Source organism: Lonchura striata, chromosome Z (assembly GCF_046129695.1).
Source record: "Lonchura striata isolate bLonStr1 chromosome Z, bLonStr1.mat, whole genome shotgun sequence".
NCBI classification, from domain to species: domain Eukaryota; kingdom Metazoa; phylum Chordata; class Aves; order Passeriformes; family Estrildidae; genus Lonchura; species Lonchura striata.
This window is the reverse complement of record NC_134642.1, coordinates 79,099,307-79,123,908: the sequence shown is the minus strand read 5'-3', so window position 1 is coordinate 79,123,908 and position 24,602 is coordinate 79,099,307. Positions and strand designations below refer to the sequence as shown.

Genomic DNA, 24,602 nt, shown 5'->3' with positions numbered 1-24,602 from the left:
TTTTCATAAAAGGTGAAGGCACTCCAAATTCTCAGATAACATAGGCCAGATGGAACTACATAAACTAGAGCAAGTTACTTAAAGTATACAATCCATTAAATTAATGGAAAAATGAATGTTAACATTATCCCTGGCATACAAACGCATACCTGATTAATCTTCTCAAGTTGCCTGAACAGTAAATTTTACTTACTGGTTTAAAAAATAAAACAACAAAAACCCACATTATCCTCTATTTCAGCTTACACTACATAATTTAAGTGTGTTAAATATTTCTGCCTCCTTTTGTACAAACTTCCTGTTTCCATTTTACCTTCTCCCGAGAAGATGACCAGACTGCCTCTCATCATTAGTCCCCTTTCTAATTGCTCTCATGGCTTTTCTCTGCAATCTTGCACTGGGGTTAAAGTGGCAGAATTTTATCAAGCAGTGCATCCTGCTGCAGTGGAAGGTGTTGAAAGGGGTTGGAACCAGGCAATCTTGGAAGTCCCTTCCCAAACCATCCTATGGCTCTATGTATGCTCCCCCTTCCCCTGCCCTTCTGCAGAAGTCACTGTTCCCTGAGCACACAGCCCACCCTGTGCCATCTGCCCTGGGGCACCACAGGCCCACCAGTGGCTGCACTAGAGGTGATGAGCCCCACCCTTGAAGGTGACACTGGAGGTGAGATGGCGCTGGCAGTGATGGAGCTGCCGTGTCTCTGTCCTGTTGGCCCTGTGTAGGCCTGTGCTCAGCACACAGGATTATTTCCTCCACTCACTAAAACACAGGTTTCAGTAATCTTGAGCTGAAGGGGGAGAGTACCATTCTTATGACTAGACTCATCATCTCAACACCATCAGGCACGTTGTAATACTAGCAGACACTAATACCAGCAGACACTAATCACTAGCACTGCTACAGGATGTGGTATTAAATAACTAACAAGATAGCCTGCCCCAAAAAGATTTCAAGCCCCCTAATTGTTTGCAATTATTATCCTGATCCTTTTCTCTCTCTTCATCTTTTTGTACTTTTTCAACTCCTTCTAAGTCACGACAAGCATACAAGCTTTGTAAAATAATGTTTTTTACCAGCATAAATGACAACCACCTCATAGTGCCTTGTAAATATTAAACAGCAATGGAAGCAAGAAAATGCTGACAATCAAGCAAATTGTAGAATGGGAATCAAACAGTTCCACAATAGACAGAGGAAGAAAAACATCTCTCCCCTCAGAAGCAGCTATTTCATTATCATTTCACAGAGCTACTGCCCTACAGGCGAAAAAGAATGTCAGGCTAAACCTCAAAGAAAAAAGTCACAAATATCTCCTACATGTCAAAACTAATACACAAAGGCAAAAACTGTTTGTCCTTTTAGTAAACAGGTGCTGTTTGTTTGCTTTTTTTTTTTTGTAGCCTACAAACTCTGCACATAGCTGCAAGACAACTGAGAAAAGGAAGTCACACAAAATATTAGCAAAGTAAGGTACTTACTTAAACTGTATGAGGTGTCATCAGACCAAAAAAATTTTATTTTAATCATTTAAGAGCATGTACACATTTAAAAATAAGTTATAAAGAGAATGGTGTTCATTTCTGTTTTGAGGAAAGAGTAATTACAGTACATAAAATTAATTTCTCAATTACATAACATGTGCAGCAATTCCAAGAGATTTTGCTGTTAATTTTCTACCTACAATTCTAAATTTATTTCTTCAATACAGCCAAGGAAATTACCAGTAGCTACCCAGTCACATTTACTAAATCTATGTAAGGGTTAAGATTTTCTTTATTAAACAGTGTAATGAAAATCTAAGCATCAAGTGTGGAGAAGATGAACCCAAGTCCCCAGACACAGACTGTTATGAGTTACTGAGTTACTGCCACTTAAAACGAAAAAATATCATGCAACTGAACCTTTTGTCCAAACAAGTCTCCAAAAATGCAAAGAGAAGTCCATTCACTTTAAATAATCTCAGTGAGTAGCTTGATACTCTGATCCCAGATCTGAAGTACAGTGTAAGGGCTACACAATTCAGTAAAACAGATGTAAAACTTACCATAGAAGTCACTGATCTGGCATCTTCTTCGTAATTCACTACAGGTGGTGGCTCTTTCCCATCATTCTCTTGAACCTTTTGTTCCAGTAGTTCTTTCTGGGCTGCAAATTTTGCCTCAGAGCATTTTAATTGCTGGACTGTTTGCTTAAGTTCTTCAAGTGCCTGCTTTTGGCTCAGCAAGAGTACAATACTGAAAAGAAAAATAACAATTTAAAATCGTGCATGACTGAAAATAGTCTATTTGCTTTATAAAAGTTGTGAGGAAGAAAGCATGACAATTCCTCAACATACTCTTTTATTCAAAGGTGAAATTCCAGAAAAATTTCAAAGCAACAAAATAATAAAAGCAAAATTCTCATTTTCAAATACTCATTCTCTTCTCTCTATCACAAAAACATTCTCTTCTATCACAAAAATCATGATTAATAAATATAGGTGAAACTCCTGTTTTCATTCACTTTTGATTAAATTTATGAACACTGGGGTTCCCTTTCCCTGAGAGAATAAGTAAATTTTAGATAATGATTTCAAGTGATGAGAAATTCACTCCAATCAGTGTAGTTGTTTGCACGGACACTCCAATAAGTGTGCAGTAATAATTTGCAATATTAAACTCCCTTCACATCCAGTATAAATTCATATGGCATCACATAAGAGATACGTGGTTTTTCCCTCTGCACTCGAAGTATTTCTGGATTGGGTTATAACTGTCTTATGAAGCTAAATAAATTTATCTTTACAAGGAGCTAAAAGCAACTTTTCATCATCTGCTTATTTTTATAGTTCTTCTCTGAATACCACTCATACTCTTGACTATTTGAGACAACCGTGATTAAATGATATTGAAGGAAATGCACTTGAAGAGTACCTGCAGGTACTCAAATGACTCCATCATCCCAAAGAACTACCAAAACCAAAGACTGACAGAAGATGCCCAAGCAATAGAATCACCCACAGTACAATACAGACACCTTTAAAAGCACTCAAGCAGTGCCCAGTGACATGTGGTCTACAGGAGATTCAGACTTCTCACAGTCTACAAGAACAGATGAAGGAGGTAGATGAACCAGAATTATGAAGAATGAGGGCAATATGAAGAAAAATCACAGTATTGTATCACTCTGGATCTTCACAATAATCCCTTGAAGACAATCCCTGCAAGCCCTATGCTTAAAGAAAAAAAGAAAAGCAGAAATTGTTCATATAGGGATTGATCCTTCACAAACTGATGCTCAGCCAAATGAGTATTCAAATGGGTTTCAAATTAACAGGGGAACCACCTATCATAAAATTCTCTTTGGCAGGAAAAGATACAAATTATGTTCATATAGGTGAGTATTATATCAAGTCAGTAATGAACAAAACTCCTCACCATCAGCAAAATGATTGTTCATTCAAAATGGGTGTGAGGTATGCAGACACAGTTCTCAAATCCAAAACTGAGATTTGGCATGAACTTGCACATATTTAAAAGCATCAGAGAAGCAAATGAACTATTATTCTGAAGTTATCCTGAAGATAAAGTGTTTTCATCTGGTCTCCTTTATGACAAAAAAGGACATCACCATGTGAAAATAACAGGTTTGAACCATCAGCAAGGGTTTGGTGAATACACTCTGGCTGGAGTAACATCCCCAAACCCAGAATGGTTCCAACTGATCAGGATACAGAAATAACAAGACATACCCTGAAAAGTCACTCACAAGCGTGTCTCTTTCTCAACTGTGGCAAAATGGATTACAATCTGATTTGGTTTCCCAAATCCAACATTCAGTGCTTGCCACTCCACTCATGTATGAGGAATTAGAATCTATAAAATTATTTGCCTGTGGCGTGCCTGAGTGGAAACTGCGAAGTTCTTGTCGCTACTAATAGCTACTAGCAACTTCACAGAGTCAGATCTTTTATGAAGAATCTCTGTAGATAGGAGCAACACATGAGAAAGTGGTAAAAAGGTGAACTAAATCAAAACCCAAATATTCAATATGCTATCATGTTGGAAGGGCAGATGGTATTCTTGACATATACATATATAAATAAAATACAATTAAAGCATTTTCTGTGTTGAAGGTAATATCATCTTTTGAAGATGGAAAGGGATATTAGTGCCAGGATAATAGCAACAAGACATTGCCATAAGGTATAACCTAATGTAGTCATAATTAAACCCAGTGCAACAGCTGGACAAGATATTCTGGGAACAGTAAGCATCCTGAAATATCCTAATCACTCTGCACTGCAGCTAAAAGGTGAAAAGGTTGTTTGTTGGAGGCAGGCATCATCAATGACAAAACAGAACAAGGATGATTTCAGGGAAGCCTTCACTGTACAGCTAGACAGCTACACCAGATTCCCTGCCTTTTAATAAGACAAACAGGTACTGGTGCAATTTGAACTGAAATTATCTCCTCAACACCATAAACATCTGCTAAAGAATCAGTCAGAGAAGTCTTCACACAGTAAGAAATACAGTGATGGTCTAAACTATTTTCAAGGAGTAATAACTAGTAACAAAACAGTACTGAGGGAGAAAAACCAAACATCACCCCATCAAACTCAACTAGTTTAAATATAGTTTATCCCTTAAATAGCATACAGCAAAGACTGGTCAAGAACCAAAAATTGGAAAACACATTGTGGGTGCATGTGAACTTCACCAAAGAAAGGACACAAAATATCTATTTGAAACACTGACAACAGATACAAAAATAAAGTTTTGGATGAGAAATACTATATGATGTTTCATGGAACAAGGTTCCATCAACAAAGAGCATCAAGACTTCTTCAGTGAATGAAGGACTACCTGAAGGACTTGCATTCCAATTCACTACTGGTACTGTAAACAAATATTTATGATCAAATTAGTAAGATTAAAATTGATTGCAACAAGAATCAGAAAAATATCACTACAGACAAAAGGTTTCTTTATCTGTTGTACTGACATCAGTTTTGAAGAGTATGTGAATATTTTTTCTAACCAAAGGTAGAAGAAAAACCTAAAGATGTTGCCCAAGGAAGATTCTTTTTAATAATGTTTCATTTATGGTGCACTAAAACACTCACTAATCTCTCACATTTGGCATTTACTATGCACTACATCAGGGTATGAGATTCACATTCTTTACATTTACACTTCTGTAAAGAAAATACAAAGAAGAATGAACTTAAGCTGACAAGTTGCAAACATATTACTGTGTAAGAAAGTCTTGCACATGACTCTGAAAGCGTTTCACAGAATTACACTTCCACAAGGAATTCTGCCAAACAGAAAGGCAACTGAACTCACTCATCTTCCTTGAACAAGCTGAACTGAATTAATAAAAGGCCCAGCTCTTGAGCCATGCCAAACCACGACAATTATCTTAAACTTACAGAGCTGCTCAGTTCTTCAATGAGTTGGGGTATGCAGTGGCAAGGTTTATTTTAGAAACAAGAAACTAACTTACTGTTGTTTTTCACAGTAACTGATAAACCCAAAAGCAGAACAAGATTAGTGAAGGCTATGTCTCATTTAAGTTTTAGGAATTGTATTATAGACATTTTTCCCCCTCAAACTACTGTATTTTGTAATTTAAATTTCAACTTACTCGGATTTCTTTTCACATGTCTTAGATGACTCTTCTATTTTTTTCTCTAGATCCAAAACAAGTTCCTCTTTGCTCAGAAGGGTTTGCTGTGTCTGCATCAGTTCTTCTATTACTGTTTTTAACCTGTAAAACAGATTCCAAAACCCCAACCTGTGAATGCATAAACTATATATATCTGGAAACACTGTAATCTTTTTCCTGAAGATGTAAAAGAGCATTATTTTTTAGATTATGTTACTCAGTACTTAGTGATAGTTCTTTTTTTTGTGTGGCTGGACCTTTACATTGCTAATCTGCATTGTTAGAGGTTCTATGTGAGCCTCTGCATACACCCAAGGTTAACAGAATGATCTCCTGCCTGCAGGTTCTCCTAGCAAGAAAGTATTTTTTCCAGAATATGCAATGAATTCCACAAATTTATGCCTTCCTAATATATTACTAATTTATGAGATGTTTTAAGAAAGACAAAAGCCTTCTGACTCATAAAGCATATGATAAATAAATACACAGAATCAGTAATGGGGTTGTATTTACTTTTAGAAATAGTAAAAGTACAAATCATCACCTTCTGTTGTAATAATGATTGTATCTTTCTTTAATATTATCCTTTTTAGGTTACAATCTCTAGTAATGGTTAATTCCAACTAAAGTACAAAACCACTCAATACTAACAGAGAAGGGGCATTACATTTTAAACCATTACTACACTTCATAATTATCCTGGTAAATATTCTAATAACAAAAAAAATCCATGAATGTATAACAACATTTGCATTCTAAACAATGCATGCAAATGGCTTACATAATGATAACTTCTAAAATATGTACCAATCAAGAAATTGTTAAGTCAGAACAATCTGTAAAAATAAATAAGCATGTACATCTTGTTTCCTTTTTGTCATTTATGTACATATCTTTAACTTCATTTCCCCTCTATTTTCAAGCCCAATTTCAATAAAATTACTGAAGTAAAGAGTGGAACACAAGCAAAATGTATGTAGCATTTACCACTGCACAGATCTAGGGCCCAAAACCTTTCCAGACCAGGGAGTGGTACACTCAACTCTCTAAATATCTAGGAGGTACATTCCACACATCCATATATACCAAATTGAGTTATTTGGATCTAAACACTGAATCAGTCCTCTCCTCTCAATATTATTTTATACAATGTTGATTATATATGATCCATACTCATTCATGCACTTAATTCTAGGAGACTAAAATCACTAAAAAAAGCAACAGAGTGAAAGACCAAAATTTATTTCCCAAAAGACAAACCTTCTATATGTGTTTATTCTGAGATAAGATAAATACTTAAAACATTTCCCTCAAAGTAACGTCCTCACAGCTCTGCTTTTCATATACATTTTTATTAATTTTAGGCTGTCAAAATCTCTGTGTTTTCTTATACTGAGTCTCCAACTTATTACCAACTAACTTTTTTATTTTAATACCTTACTAAATAAAGTAATTTTTAAAAATTTTTGATCAGCTTTCTAAATAAAATTTTTTTCAACACTGTATTTGGTTAACAACTGATTTACCAGAAGCAGATGTTTTATCTAATGATCCAGCATCAACAGTCATGAAATTAAAAACATACTGATAAGACTTTGTCAGTAAAAGGAATGAGCATATACATGCAGATACAACATCTTCGTTAGATTTTATATTTTATATTGCAGTATCAGATTCAAACATTAAGTTGACGTAGTTCTTTCTGAAGCTTCTGAGATACTTCAGGACATTTTTGTTTATCTTAGAGAAAAGAAAAAGCTAACAGGTGGACCAAAACCACTTGCCTCCTTGCACTCCAGTTCTATTAAACAAGATCTTTCATTCAAACTGGCTACAGCTGATAACTGTATTTGTCTGGCATTATCTTGGCTGTAGTTTGCCAAAGGAATTTTCTTGTGGTTTTGTATTTGCCTTCTGGATACAATCAGTTTACAAAAGGGTTTCAACGACTTAACAGTTAATCACTATAACACTTTAAAAATCACAGAATACCCTTACCTGGAAAGCTTTCATTTATATTTCTTAAGTTTAAAGCTCTGTTCTGCTGCAACTATCAATTAAAATAAATGCTTGATCTTGAAGAACTCATATTTCAGAGTAACAGGATATTACTATGCTCATTGATCAATTTTTAGTTTATTCTGGTTGCCTCCTCTCAGCTTTTAACACATAACTCTTCAAAGCATAAACTCTTACTCTGCTACACTTTTCAGAATTTCTCAGTATTATTCAGTGACATCTGTGAATATTTATCAGGAGACTCCATAGCTCTTTGTTTAGAAAGGTTAGCTAGTCAACACTGACTTTTAACTACCAAACTACCTGTCAAAATTTTATTATAAATACAAGTTTACCTTAAAATGGAGAAACCAGATTTCTCATCATGTTCCCTTAAAATATACATTGTTAAAACTGTTAAACAGTTATGTATGCAAAGCTGTCATTTTTCTATTGTATAGTCAATAAAACAGCTGATTCAACCAAATATTATTGACTATAAATAAATATAAGCCTTTGAATGCTTTAAATGCTTGTGAAATAAATCCGCCATGTGCGCTTTTTTGGTAGATACTGAAGGTAGCTCTCTACAGAAATATAATGTAGCACTACAAAGATCCAAGGCCATGACTTTAATACTGAAGATCAAAAGTCAAATTTCTATTGTTTCATCATGTACAGAGCTGACCTTTTAAAAGTTATCAACCATGGATAAATGATTAGACTTCTCTTGCTTGCAAATTTCTAGTTATACACAGTTACCAGAAATACGGGTGGGTTTTTTTTTTTTCTGTTTGTTGCAGTGGATTTAAAGCAAGACTGTAAGAACATATCTAAAAACACAGTTAACAAGGTATATGAGTAATGACAGTTACTGAGAACTGTAACAAACAATGAAGGGTTCTCACCTGCATTAACATTAAAAAGCAAAAGGACAAACAGGATAATAATGAACAGTTTTTACAGTCCCAGGGAACAGTGGAACTTCATAAATAATCTGCACTGCTGCTATGTTCATAATAATCCAAAAAAAAGGATAGTTTGAAAAGTGACAAAGAATGCTGATTATATAATGTTGAGGTAGGAGTAAGGCTGAATGTGAAGAATAAAAAAGAATTATCCTGGACATTGTGACACTCTGTACCTGGACTGTCATTTCAATACATATGGAAATCGGCAAATATATAGTGGGGAAAAAAATAACCCAAAGCTTTATTTATATAGAGAATGAATCATGGATCTAAAATGACCAGTTCTGCTCAGAAATAAAACCTTGGAGATACAGTAGGTAATTCCCTGAAAACACTGGCTTGATGAGCTGCTGGGATCAGAAAATCAAATTGAATGCTTCTCTAGGATTTGTTAAAACCAAAACAGAATAAGAGCACATGAAACCTTGGAAGGCCTCCCTCTAAACTGTCTATCTGCATTACCTGTGAAATTCTAGTCATTCATCTCAAACCCAATATAGCAACCTTGAAAACATTCAAATAAAGACAACCATATGGATAAAGGATGAGTAAACTTTGTGAAAGAACAGATTAAAGCTAAAAGATTGCTCTGAAAAAGAGGTCACAGAACAGAAGGTGAACAGAAATTTACATTATCATAGGCAAAAAGGAATAGATTGTTCCTCTTCTCTTCCAAAACAAAAGCTTAAGAGTCATAAAATGAAAAAAAGATAACAGCAGGTTCACAAAATAGGAAGTTAATTTCTGGAATTCCTTGATCAAAAATTCTATGTACAACAGATACTTTTAAACACTGAACCTGACTGAAAAAGAACACAGAAGAAAAGTACTTCCAAGGATATTATAAACTACCTCCATGGCTATTAAAGACATTTATCTCAAAATATTTCAGAAATTAAAATTATCAGAGGCTGAGGAAATAGCATTATATGATCATCCCAGTTTGTTCTCCTCTCAAGACATTTTTCCTGTTGTCTAACATGGGAATGAAAAAAGCTGAGTGTCTATCTTTGGTCTGACCTACTATGGTTTAACTGTTTTTCTCAGAACCCTAAATCTATATCATAAAGTGAACACCTTAAAGACAGCAATGCTTCAAAGAGCTACCTGATTTGAGTTCCAGAAATAATGTCACACCATAAAATTTCTCCAATTTGCAAAATAATTTCAAGCGGATTAATGGTTTGCAACAGGACACTATGAAAATTGTACTGAAAATGTATATATGTAGGTAAATATACAGATATACATTCATAACAAAATTATATATTTAATCAGAAATATTTATTAGAAAAGCAAGATTTTATCTCTTTTATTTAGATATGCTGCTGTTTGGATACCAAAGGCAAGCCAAAGACAGACTCTTTCAAAAATTTTAATATTCTGTTGAAAAGGGAGGCTCGATATGTATATATTTCTTGCTACTGTGCTGAAGTACATCAAGATGTACAACATCTCACAGTTTAGGCAGGAATAATCTCAGTATAGTAATGATGCAGAATATATAAAAAGAGAAGCATGTTTAAAGGAATTTGAGTGGTTTAATTATCATGAGATCCTTTCATAAAATAAAGCTGCTTCATGACTAAATAGGCAGGTATTTCAGATTAAAATATATTTCAATATTTTTAATTGAAAATATTCAATTATCAATGGAATAGATTTACAGAAAGGAATCATATTATGTGGAGAAAAAAGAGATGATGATTAACAGCCTTAAAAAGGAATTACTAAAATCCAGAGTTTCTGTCATTTTGAAAAAACACAGGCATGAGAGTAACCTGCAGTAGATACAGCAACGTGTTTACATTTGAAAATACTTCACACTGATTTTTGTTTTCATGAAAACCTACAAGAAATAAAGATAATAAAGATTAAGGAAGTGAAATTAAATTAAAGAAAACTAAAAGTAACAATTCCCACAATGCATCATCAATGTCTTATTTGCATCAGTTATACTTTCCAAGGGGAAAATATTTCAGTTAAGGCTCACATGAACTAAAATACAGCAGACATAGCAAAAACATCATCAACCAATGAAATCCTGAATTTCCCATTTTTAATGCATTATTAACAGTTGCAATCTCACAGATGACCACGCGGGACCATTTTATGTCAAAAGTTGAGGCTGATAATATACAAACATAATAATCTCAGCAGTCAATTCGTTCCCTATAACAAATTACTAAAGGTGAACTTGGTAAAAGTTATGAAGACATTTAAGTAGGCAATATATTAACAAAACACGGAGAAGTAGTTCATCATCCTGAATAGGTAAAAGCTCTGTGAAATGCTATACAACAGCTACATCTGTGTTACTAAGTTAATGTGTTCCAAAGTTTACAATAATGAATAACAATCTCCTTTATAAAAAAAAAGCAAAAATTAAAAAAACAAGAGAAATAAATTTATTCATGAAAATTTTATACAGTGATTTAAATCACTGACCACGTAACTCAGTGGTTTCATCAAAATATTTTGCTGTTTTTCCTAAGGTAGTGAATGTGGAAACACTTTTGGGAAAATGAACCAGCACCTTCCCAAGGAGGATTCATCATAGATTTGAGGAATTTTATTAACTGGCACAGAGAATTCCATACTTTGAAAATAAGGGCAAGTTTTTGAGGAGACTAAGGAGAAGGATTTTGTGCATAGTACAGTACATCCAGCATGGGAAAGAGTCTGTAGCCTGAAAATATTTATCAGGAGACACCATAGCTCATTGTTTAGAAAGGTTAGCTAGTCAATACCGACTTTTAACTACCAAACTACCTAGCTGTCATTCATAAATATAAGTTTACCTTAAACTGTAAAAAACAGTTTCTCGTCATGTTCCCTTAAAATACACGTTGTTAAAAACTGTTAAACAGTTATGTATGCAAAGCTGTCATTTTTCTTTTGAAAAATGACACTTAGAAAATTGGACCTTAAAAATGGAGATACAGCCATGCAAAGATCTAAGTGAGCATAGATATAACATAGAATAGCACTTCCAAAGGATGAAAGGTTTGTGAAGACTTACATGACTTGCAAACTTTCTGCTGTTAAATTATTCCACATGATCTCATTAGCTTGAAGGTTTTCATTTTCTTCTAGTAAAGATGTATCAAACTCTATTTCTTGTTCAACAACTTCTGATGACCTAATTTAGCAAATAATTGTTATAATTTCAAAATCAACATGTATCTTTGGGTAGATCATAGAGCAAATCATTAGGTTTTGAAGTATTTCATTAACTATAGTTAAAATTATAGACGAAATATAATGATAGATAGAAACTGGATACATATTCTTTTTCCTGTAAAGAAAACATAATTCTAAAGGCTCATGAGACAATAAAACACACTACAGTTCTTTGAATCAAGTTCACAGCACAATCAAGGTTCTCAAAGACTACCAATGTGAATGGGTGACTCTTACTTGTTTCCATCATAAACCTGCACATGACAACCACCAATTCACATATAACAACCACAAAAAAATAATACAAGAAGTCTTAGAGCTATTTCTTCATACACTAAAACAGAGTAATAGTTCAACAAATGGGAAATACACTTTTTAAGTAAGAACTTTCTTGCATTATCTGCATGTTCTGAAGTCTCAACCTGCAATAGCTGCAGAGTACAAAGGTACCTAGAGATCACTTTCAACTAGAACAAGTTTAGCCCAGAATGCAAATGCATCCAAATAAACAGTAAATTGTCTCACGTTGAGTCTAGACTATAATGTGTAGTCTGCTGTCAGTACCAAAGTTATGGCTTTTCTCATGTAACTGGAAATCTGTTTTTCTAGAGCCAGCCAAACAGACTGTTCAGCCAGTCTTCTGTATGTGCAAAGTAAAACAATTTTGCAATTAGGATGAAGTTTTAAAAGTAACAAGGTAAAATGAACCAAACAGAAACAAATTCCTCTGAACATTTAAGCAGTTGCAGGGTTTTCTCAAGAAGAAACAATGAGATGAAAATGCTTACCTGTGAGTATCTATGAAGTCATTATACTCAGAGTTAGGGTCTATCTGTTCCACCGAGGTCTGGATCTCTTTATGGACATTCACAATCTCTTCTGTTACAAGACTGGTGATCTCGCTATATTCATCCAATATCCCTTTTCTAGAGAGGAAAAAAAAGTCTAGTGTATAACATGGCACTGAAGGCATAGATGGCATTGAAGATGCTTCAAATTTTCAAATTGTTGTTTCTACAAAGTCTTGTTCCAACTGGCTAAAAAGGGAAAAATACGACAATATATTATTCAAAGAAACAATGCATCACCTGAGGACTTTCCTCTACAGGCTTAGGCTGGCTAGAGACTCTTAAGACCATGTTCCTTCTGTTGATTTCAGTGCACCAACATACAGCATAGCTAAACTAAAAACTGGAGAGATTACAAGGAAAGGGAATGTATACAGTTCAGTGATGACACTCCTTCACAAAGGACATGTGACGCTTGTTATAACCTACACAGAATGTGAGAAACAACCGCTCACATTAAAATTTCAAATGTTTTTTAAACCTCAACAGACACAGCAAAGGACTGAATCAGGAAAAAGGCCAGCGCTGTGAGCGTGGCCAACCACCAGAGACACATCCACAAAATGGCTCCAGCTTTTATACCCCTGGGAGGGGGGAAATCGCATCAGCCAACCCTGGCACCTCCCAAAGTCTGTCAGTCAACTCTTCTTTGCTGTTTGTTGGTGGAGAATACTTTCCTACAACCCGATCAGAGGTCAGGGGTTGTCACACACCCCCATAGTAACAAGCTTTTCCCATTCCCATCTGCCCATGCAAGGGGCACAGGGACACGACCTCCCCTCCACATGCCCCCAGCAACCCTGACAACCAAGGCTGTCCAGTGCCAACCATACAGACAGGAAAAGGGACTATGGGGAGAAGACAGGGTATCCCAACAAACTATAACAACATAACCATACATCAACAGTACTTCTCTTAACATACACACAACATTCATCCCTTAACTATGAGAGCCAGTCATTGTATTACCCATTTGTAACATTGAAGATTTTCATATTTCATGACAAAATATAATCTGGCATAAGGGATAATGATTTACAGAAATGCACACATTTCCTTTCAACACTGATTTTCCGTCTTTCTAATGTTTTTTATATATATTGTCATTCAAACAAAAATAGGCATAAATCACAAGTAAGCATATATTTAAAAGAGGAGAGAAAATTAACCAAGAACTTGCTGTGATCAAGTACAAGACACTCAAGCTTGTCTTTACCTGCTTCCAAGAGTGGGAAAAACCAAATGAGAAGTGAATGGCAGAGGAAGAGGTGTGACACTACTCTTAATAGCATCTGGTAACACATACTCGGAAAACCCTTCTATTCTCCTTAACTTTTTAGTTTTCCTTCCTTAACTTTTAATTTCCTTCCTAACCTTCATTATTATTTCCTATTTCATTTTTATCTCTGATAAATTTTCTAGTTTTCCAGGATCTGAAGCATGGTGGTCACTCAAAAAACACTAATGGATTTTGGCTAGCCAAATATGCAGAGGAAAAAGTGTAAATGCATTTTTCCTGGATAAGATCTCAAGTTTTGTTTGCTCTGTAAAAAACAATGGTATGATAGGATTTTTTTCAGTGCACTTGTACTGAGCAGAAAACAGAGAAGTGAAGGCATTAAATCTTGTCTTTTCTGAGAATATCATGTGTGAAAAAGTTCCAGAAAATACTTAATGGAGTGTGATGAAAAGATACCTAAACATCAACTACAGCAATGCCATATCTAAGAGAAAAAGAATATATCAATTACAATGACAAAAAAGAGGAAAAAAATAGTAGCAATATTAATCTATACTTTTTTAGGTTTAAAAAACTAATTCACCTGCAAAATTAGGATAATTGAGGAAGTTTAGCTTCACAGAGGTTCTCACACTAAGCTCTGCATTTGAAATCAGCATCTCTATATGTGCACCAAAGGTATTATAATAGAATAATTTTCCAATACATTCAGAACTCACAAAAATGTCTATGTAGTGACAAAAGAATTTTTTACAGGTTTTTACTCCAGGAAGAGCAAAGGTAAGTTTCAATAAGATCTTGTTCTATCATATATTTCCTCAGTTAATTATTATATCTCGTGATTCTAAAAAAAATCACCTGAATTAGAGCACACACATTTAACTGTAGCCTTTTGGTGTAATCTTGCACGCAAAATTAAAAGGACTGTACAGGGAGTACTACAAAGATTTATTTCAATACCAGCACCTGAACCAAAAAAATTACTCTATAGGGAAGCTAATGATGCCTGCACCATATAAAGTGTGGAATCCTCAACTGTCCCTCACTTCCTGCGTACTGCAGTCAAGACAAATTGTGACTTCAGAATAGGCAAGAATATAAATTAAATAAGAGTGTTTCACATCTGAATTAAGAACACTTACAAAAAAAGGTAACCACCCTTTGGTGCTTCAAAATTAGAAAGGAGGGATGAAAGTCCTCAATATCTGTTTTCAGATATCATCACTTTGCACATACTCTGTAATGATGTAAGAATGGTCTTTTAGGAAAGAGGTCATAGTATTTTTAAGGGGAGACTCCTTACAGTGAAATCAAGTTTACATAATCCTGTTAATCCTCCCACCCATACCATTAACTGTGCATCAGACTGTGGCTCTTCTACAATCACTTTCAAGACAGTTGGGCAGTTTAAACCACATTTGTTGCTGGTGGAATTTCATAATAATGACTACCAGAGAGGCAACAAACTTGGTATAGTCTATTAGCAGAAGGAAAAATCATGAGGTCAAATATAAACACTGCAGTCAATCTGTAAGAATTTTTAAGAAGATGGTGTCTTGTTGCTTAAGTAAGCACTCACAAATACCGTCTGCATCATTTGGATAGACTTTTTTCAACTGTTATCCCCTGATATACAAGTAATTAATCACAGCTTCTTATTTCCAACTGTTCTTATAAATTAATTAGAATACTACACATAAAAATTTACAAGTTAGAAATATTTAAGAACACATCTTACAGGGCTTTAATCATTTCTTCTTGCATCTTCTGTAGTGAATCAAGTAAGAGGGGAAGTGTAGTATCGTAATACTGGTGCTGATGTAATTGTGCTCCTTTCAGTGCCAACACATACTGGTTATGCAACATATGAAGTTTCATAGTGGCTTTTTCACACCGATCTTTGGCTTTCTCTGTCTCCTTTCCTGCAAGAAAACAAAACAAAAATGCACATGGTGATTTAAAAAGTATACAGGCCTACAGATGACACACCTGGTAAATTTATGTCAGGTTTGCCCCTTTTTCTACAGTAATTTTTAATGTACTTCTCTGAAGAAGGAAAAATACAACCACTTCCAATTAATTAGTTAATTATTAATTGACATGATCAAATGTAATTATTAATTAATAAATTGACATTATCAAATGTCTAGGTTTTCTAATTAATAAACTTTGTAAGAAAAAGGTTATCTTTCAGCAGAAACGTAAGAATTCTTTATCTAAAAGTATATAAAAACTACAAGTATAAAAATAATACAACTACCAACAAGAAAGATATCTCAGATGCATTACTATCTCAAAGCTTTTTTTTTTTATTTGCAAAATTTTATTTTTAGAAGAGAGATGTCTTCCTACACTAGATTCACTATAAATATATTACATTTTTGTATTCAAGCATTTCTATTGCTACCTATATTCCTAACAAACTAATGATGCAGTCAGTCTACATATAAGCAGCTGTATATAACCCTCACACTGTTACTCCTGCTCAAAACGGGCAGCTTGTCTCCTACACCTCAGCATTTCCCTATCACACTGATATCCTGATCAGGATTGGCTCTACAGCCTCAGCCTTGCACCACTGAGACCAGAAGTCCTCAAGTTCAAGCTGACAGGACCAGCTGAGGGTTGAACTGCAGAGCAACAAGGTACTTCATGAGCACACCTATCCCATTCTTTGCCACAGTGACTGCACAGCTATGTGGGGTATGCTATCAACACTTTTCCCAGCACAAATCCAAAATGCAGCCCCACAACAGCTACTGTGAAGAAAATCAACTCTAATTCAGCTATAACCAGAACAGACACACAAGCTTTTAATGAATCCTTGCTGTCTTCTTTATATTTACCAAGTATCTCATTACTTTTTCAGCAAATAAGATAATTTTAAATTAATCTCATATCTGCAAATATCAAGTGCATAGTCATAAGTATATGCACAGATAAACACATGCTACCTAAAGTAATCTCATTCACACCACTCCATTTCTTATAAACATAAAATAAATTATCTAAGTAAAAACACGTCTACTACCCATCACAAAGTAGTTGAGAAAAAGGAAAATGTAAGCATTCATAGCTAAGTGGCAAAACAGCTGCTTGAAAGCAAACCTTGAAGATCTGTGTCATATAAGGAATACACACGGGACTGTGAACTCAAATAAATCAAAACAGAGCAACATTAAAGGCACACTAAAAAAAACTTGAGGGAAAACCAGTAACAAATCCTCTTTCATATACATTGGCGTCAGCAACCTTGTCAGAAAAAGTAAACAACAGTCACCATATAAAAGGATCTGGTACAAGAAAAGATTTTTTTTTCCTTCAGACCTTCAGATATTTCCAGGATGAAATATTACTTTGTGAAAGAGTCAATGAATCTCTTTTTTCTAAGCTGTCAGAAAAACGGTTGTTGAGACTAAATGAAATGAGAACAAATTATGAGGACTGGATGGTGCTTAGCTTTGAAACTTTAAAGGTACTTGAGATAGTTTTAGCTAAAATATTATGATTAGTTTATACAGGAGGAAGTAGGCACTCAGTGGAGAGTCCCAGGAATACCAGCTGGACTCTTAATTGTCTGATGAGGTGACGAAGACGATGATGATGAAGATGCTGTCTGAAAGTAGCAAACGGGGAAACCAAATGTGAAGAACTGGAAAAAAAACTGTCACAGTTTGACACTGGCCAAATCCAAGCACCCAGAAAAGCTGCTCGCCCACTGTCTCCTGCCACAGCTGGGAATAGAGAAAAAAATTTAATGAAGGGCTTGTGAGTTCAGATAAGGACAGGAAGAAAACACTCCAAGGGCAAAACAGGCTCAACTTAAAGGTACAAGGTAAGTTTATTACTAACAAAATCAGGGCAGGATAATGAGAAGTCAAATAAACCATTAAAAACACCTTTTTCTCTCCAACCCCTACCTCCTTCCCACCAACAGCACAGGGAGACCGGGCATGGGAATTTTGGTCAGTTCATCACTGAGATTATCTTCCACTGCTTTGGGAGAGGAATCCTTCCCCTGTGACTCCGTGGGGTCGCTCCCACGGGAGACAGCTCTCCATGAACGTCTCCAGTGTGGGTCCACTCTCACCAGGAGCAGCCAAACCCCACCTGCTGCAGCATGAACTGCCCTCACGGGCAGACAGCCCTCCCAAAACTGCTGTGGCACGGGTCTCTCTCTTGCCACGGGTGCAGCCCTCCAAGGACAGGCTGCTCCAGCCCAGGAGCAAGGGCCCTCTCTCCGCTGGGTCTCCCAGTGGATCACAGCCTCCTCCAGGCATCCCCCCGCTCCAGCACGGGCACTCCCCATGGGCTGCGGGAGCATCTCTGCATTCCCCGTGCCCCCATGGGCTGCAGGGGCACAGCTGCTTCAGCATGGGCTCAGCACAGCCTGCAGAGGAACCTGGGCTCTGTGCCTGGACCACTTCCTCCCTCTCCTTCTCCACTCACCTGGGTGTCTCCATGCTGTTTTCCCTCTTCCTTTTCTCTGAGTAGAAAAAACTGTGCTCCCTTTGTTTTGATTTTCCTCTTAAATATGTAATCACAGAGGCATTACCAAGTTCTTTCACTGTCCCAGCTTTACCCAGCAGCGTTTCCATCTTCAGAGCCTTCAGGGATTGGCACTGCTGGACATGGTGGAAGCTTCTGGCAGCTTCTCACAGAAGCCACCTCTGTGACCCCCATCACTGCCAAAAACCAGACCATGCAAAACCAACACAGAAACCTTAAGAGGTACTAATTAAAACAACAGTAAATTACAGAGTGAATATTTAGAGAGGTGCACGTGGGTAAAGAACTATTCTGGTTTAGTAATCCAAATGCACATAGAAATGAGATCTTGGGGTCAGTACAGCAAGATTGATGGAAATATAAACTCAGTGTTCAGTAGCTGCTGAACAGAATGTTATTTAGCAAAGGAATAGACTGGGTTGTTATGCTACTGAACTGATTAAATTCACTTAAAAGTATGAAATTTGTTGACCTCAAGCAGGATATATTTGACATACAAAAGGTTTAGAAAAGAGCAATGCCATCAGATGGGTCGGAAACAAGACAATTACAGAAAGAATTGCTACAGTGAAGGGTCCTGAAGCACTAAGAGTCTGAGGAGGAACATGTAAGAAGAGACACAGGAAACAGACCTGCACAACCTCTTTCAATGTAAAAGCCATACATTATATGGCATTATATGGAAAGAGTAAAAACACAGATCTTCTTCAACAACAAAAAAAACTTACATGGTTTAACAGTGAAGGAACAAGTGTATGCAAAAAATTTAAAAAAAAGAAAAAAAGAAAAACAATCCTGAAGAGCTACTAAGAACTAGGACAGCACTTCTGACTCAGGAACTCCCTAGGTAATAAATTACCATTAATCCAATCTACGTTTCTATTACTTTATACTTTCCTATGGCTCTCCAGAAACTTGCTACTTTGCACCACTGTCAGCTACATTTCAAACACAGATTAATAAAAATTAAAAGGATATTATGTCTTTTATTTAATTGAAAACAATCCAATTGCTGACCTGATTTTGTACATGGAAGGTACAGATTTCTTACACTACAATTTATCCGAGTTACTCTGTACAACAAGGACAAAGCACATCTCTAGAGCCATCATCAGAGAAGAATTTTTCAAGTAGGTATGAATTAAACAATCCACTTTAAAAATTAAAATCCAAAGTAGAACTGCTTTGTAGAGATAACATTCACAAGTCTATCTTAAACTTTAGCCAGACATAGCAGATTTTGTCTTTGGCAAACCATCTAAACTCATGTTTCATGAGGAGACCAATTTTTTTTATATCCCGCCCAAAAAAACTCACACTATTTATTTCTAAATTAAATGCAGCCCATTTATAAAGGAAAAAATAATCCAACACATCAGAATAATATCCCAGAAATTAAACACCCCCAAATATGCATGTCTGACACCAGCACAAAAACATAACAGGATGGTGTAAAATCCTATTTTCACATCTGCCTTTGGAACTAAATTTCTCCCGTATATACATTATTCCTGACCTGAAAACTTCAACTAACTTCAGAGTATTATACAAAAGTATCATACAGACTTTTTTCTAAATACAGTAGGCTACAGAGTCAATCTGGTCATCTTCAGGTTAAAACATAAACACCGTAAGGTCTTTCTGGAGAAGGAAAGGTATGTGGAACATGGGGAAATACTGGAAGGTGACTGAAGAGAATTTGGAAGGAAGGGAAGAGGTCATGTACAGTTACAGGATGAAGACTAGATGAAAAAGGAGAGGACAAAGCTGTTGGAAGCTGGTCCATAGTGGCACCGTTCAGGGAAGCCAGAAGAGTAAGGCAAGGTGGTAGCACAGGCAAAAATGCTGCATTATTTCTTGGGTTATTCTGTGTTTGGCTATTCCTACTCAAGCATGTCCTAGATCAAATAATCTAAAATTATCTCCATATGTTGTAGTTTAAGACCTACAAGTTGTCTGTGCATGTGTTTAAAATACATTCCTTATCAGTTTTCAGCTTATGAAATATTAGCACATCTAAATCATACCATGTACCATCAGTATGGGCTTGTGACCTGTGAACTGCAACAAACCACCTTCAACAGCAAAACTAAATTGAAAATTTACACTAAAATTATCAAATTCACATAAGTCACAATTTAATAATACTGTATCTCTTTCAGAAACCTCATTACCATGTAAAGTATCTGATTTTCCCATCCGTTTTAAGGACTAAATACAGTTGCTACACATTACTCCTCAGCAGAACACCTCAACTAATTGTGACATAAATCAAATTATCATATTCACTCAACTTTAAAATAGAGTCTTGGATCTATATTTAATTCAGGGAACACAGTTACAGTATTATTTTCATATTGTAATTTGTTTTTTAAAGTAGCAAAATGCAGTGAAGCAGCATACACAGTTGTTCTACATATTAATTAGCACAGAGGAAAACATCCAATTTTCTTTATCTCTACAAAGAATTTCATAAATAGATCTAATTATAATTCTACTGCCATCAGCTGTTGAACAAACAGTTTAATGTTAATAGAAACTGATGGGTATACAATATGTCACACCATAAACTACTGTGAAGCTTGCAAAATTCAATTATGAAAGTTTTATATTTACAAAGAAAAGGTTGGCTTTTTCACTCATTCTGGAGTCTAGTATTTCTATTTCTAATAGAAATGCATTTAAGATTTTACTGCATACAGTAAAATCATCCAGGAAACAAACAGCCATCCAGGGAAAGAATGTTTCAGTCTATTTTCAATTAAAAGGCAAATTTGCTAATCTAAAGTTCTTGCAATCATAATTATTAGACTCCTGTCACCTAATAATCACCTAGACTAGAAGAAAAAATGGTGGATGGGACAATAAACTGAGAAAAATTTTAGCTCATAATGTTTAGTTTATCTTTTTTTAAATCGCCATCAATGTGCAGCGCAAATGCCTCAGGGAAACTGACCTTAAGGAAATAAATGCTGCAGATAGAGAAAAGTTTTCACACATATTTTGGCTTTAAAAGAAATAATTATGCCACTGAGCTCAAGTTTTTCCCAGGTTTTCCAGCTCCTTCCAGCTAGACATTCAGTCATTCCAAAGTGATAACAAAGTATTCATAAAAGAGTTAAGAAAGAGCATTATAAAAGCTTAGCTCACAACAAACTAAATTTCTAGATTTATAGCTCCTGGTATTGAAATGTGACCTTTGACTTCAGCACACAATAAATGCCACCCCATGTAGATATGCCAATGACACAATATTACTCAAGGCCAGCTTCTGACAATTAATTTCATTTATTTTGAAAAGTAGACAATGACACAATATATGGTTACATCCCTCCAACAGAAACAAAAGGAGAAACCTTAAACATGCTAAAACTGTGGAAATAGACAAAAAAAATTATAAACAGAAGAACAAGGTGAGTATCTAAATTAATAACAAGAAGGCAGAAAGTCTTTATACATAAATAAAACTGTGGCTAACAATCCACAAAAACTGAGGACTAAAACATATGTCAGGGACATAACAATCTCTTGTAATTCAGAGACTGCAAAAAGCAAATCCATCCAAATTTCTAGGTATAGGTAAGTACAGGGAAGAGCAGCAGAGGCAATGTCATAAGAAATGTGGGCAGCAATGACACTTGCAGGGGAAATCTGGACAGTACCAAAAGTGACTACAGAGCCCTAAGGACAGACATGAAAAGTAAAAGGGACCAGGCTGTGTCCCCCTTAATCCTGCCAGTGAAGGGAAAGGGTGCAAGGAGAGCACTGACAGTACAGGCTGGCAAGCAGCTGCAGAACCAGTGTCAGCCACGGGGGTCTGGATTCTAAAACCATGGGATCCTTTCTGCAGACCACCATCTGCTTGAAAGATAGGAAGCCCCTTCCTAAGCGGGGCAAAAGTATTTTTGTCATTATGAAGGCTTTAAACTAGGAACTACACAGGAAGGTGAGAGTGACCCACAGTCCTGAGGAAGGAGACTGCTAAGGAAAGGGCATGGTAAGATGGGAAGGGATCAATCACAAAGAAAACAAATCAGCAGGTGCAGGTGGGCAAGAAGGTTCCTGCAAAGCACCAGTGTGAGAAGTTCCACAAATCCTTTCCAGGACCTCAGCATGCTGGGATGACATGCCTGTGTATCACTGTATGCAGCGTGAGCAGTAGGCGTGGTGAGTTGGGTGTCTGTGTGCAGCTGTAGGGGTGGGATATTGTCAGGATCGCAGAGGCAGGACTGGTGCAATGCAATGGAGAGTTCAGATTCCTGGAAGTCAAGGAGAGGGAGCTGCCCTTTACAGGAGAGACCAGCTGGAGTGCTGCATCAGGATGGGTGAGGAGTGACAGAGAAGGAGCAACCTTAGGGGTTAGGATTATGGAGGGAACAGGTAAAGTCCCACAGTACATTAAGCAGCTTGGCTCCAGAGTTGTTGCAATTTTCTGGATTAAAATCTCACTACGTATCACAGTAGTTGGTATCAGAAAATTTTTACATGAAAAAGAGGGGAGAATCAGAGCCTTTGCTATTTTTTTTTTTTAATGGAAGTAACAATCCTCCCCTGAGCAAGTATGCAGGTCTTGAGCACATAACAATTTTTAAGACAGAAAAAACTTTTCTTCTTCAGTTTGATTTAGAAACTTTTATTTTTGTAAATACCAGCACTAAACTATAAAGCTGTCAATGCATATAGTGATCTACAATGCATTTCCCATTGTTTATAACTGCAGTTTTTCCATAATTTTCCAGAACTGCATTTTTCTTTCCATCTACACCTTTTTTTAGCATTTTCAACAACAAAGACAATTTCTGAGTATTTTGCTGTCTTTACATTTGTTTATCAATACCAAAACTCCAAAACAGTCACTTCCTTATTTATTTCAACTTTGGAGATACACCTTTTCACAGAGCATTATTTAATTGTACCTGAAAAAGAACACTCCATTACATTATTTGCTTACATTATGGTATTGAACACATTCTTTACACTCATGAATGAGATGGCCATGTCTTTCAAATAGCTCTTTTTCTATAAACATATTTTTTTAATAAAAAAAATATTTTTACATTAGAGAATCATAAAACTTGACTCAGCTGCTCCACAGACTGAAACTGGAGCAAAATGGGACATGGTCTTTATCTCAATTGAATTTTAGTATGGACTAAGCACTTAAATTACAGCAAATCATTTAAAAGCCTAGATATGATGGGAAAAAAAAGACTACTTTAATACATCAAACCAATGTAATTATGTATATTTATGTTAACTGATTACCAATACAATACATTACACAACTTACAGTTAGTTCCTGAAAAAAAAAACCATTGCACCCTGCTTTTGGAGACAATCTTCTCACTTTTCCGGTTCTATTTCCACAGTTTTTTCAATTTCCCAGATTTTCATTGTGCAATGGGAAAGATACAGGTTGTAGAACTTGCTCTGTAATTGATCACTCTATATTACCCATTTAACTGATTTCAGGACCTTCCTGATCCAAATTATCTCCTAACTTCCATATTTCATGCTATAATGCTAGAAACATCTAAATACCATAGGTAATTATGAAAATTACTTCCTCATACAATAGTTCATATTGATCCCAAAAAAAACACCAGTTACATGACTTTTGAATCATTTGGACTCCCATACTGAGCCTGGCTTCACTTCCCTAAGGCTAGGCCAGGCTGGGATATTCCAGTTGGAAGGGACCTACAAGAATCATGAAGTTACACTGCCTAATCAATTCAGGACTAGCAGAAAACTAAAGCATGTTTTGGAGAACATCGCCCAAATGCCTGCTAAACACTGACAGGCTTGGGGCATCCCCCACCTCTCTGAGAAGCCTGTTTCAATGTTCAAACATTCTCTCAATGAATAAAAGTTTCCTAGCTTCAAGTCTGAATATCCCCTGGCACGGCTGTGAGCCCTTCCCATGCGTCCTGTCCCTGTATCCCAGGGAGAAGAGATCAGCCCCTCCCTCTGCACTTCCCCAGGAAGCTGCAGAGAGCAGTGAGGTCACTCCTCAGCCTCCTTTTCTCCAAAATGGACAAACCCCAACTCCTCAGCAGCCCCTCACAGCACAGCCCTTCCAGCCCTTCCACCAGTTCCACTGCCCTCCTCAGGCAGCATCCCAGAGCCTTCACATCCTTCCTCACGTGTGAGGCCCAGAACCACTCTCAGTGCCCCAGGTGAGGCCTCAGCAACACTAAA

General features: G+C 36.2%; 1 protein-coding gene across 5 annotated transcripts in view; it reads right to left on the bottom strand.

Moving 5' to 3' along the window:
• FER (FER tyrosine kinase) overlaps nt 1–24,602 on the bottom strand; it is a 153,773-nt gene that overhangs the window by 97,518 nt on the left and 31,653 nt on the right. For 4 of the 5 annotated variants that reach the window (XM_021524773.3, XM_021524775.3, XM_031507458.2 and 1 more), the window contains 5 exons: nt 15,631–15,814; nt 12,593–12,730; nt 11,644–11,763; nt 5,632–5,754; nt 2,045–2,234 (listed from right to left, as the gene is read on the bottom strand). In XM_021524773.3, the coding sequence (XP_021380448.1) occupies nt 2,045–2,234; nt 5,632–5,754; nt 11,644–11,763; nt 12,593–12,730; nt 15,631–15,814 (755 nt within the window). The other variant, XM_021524776.2, reaches the window with a different exon arrangement.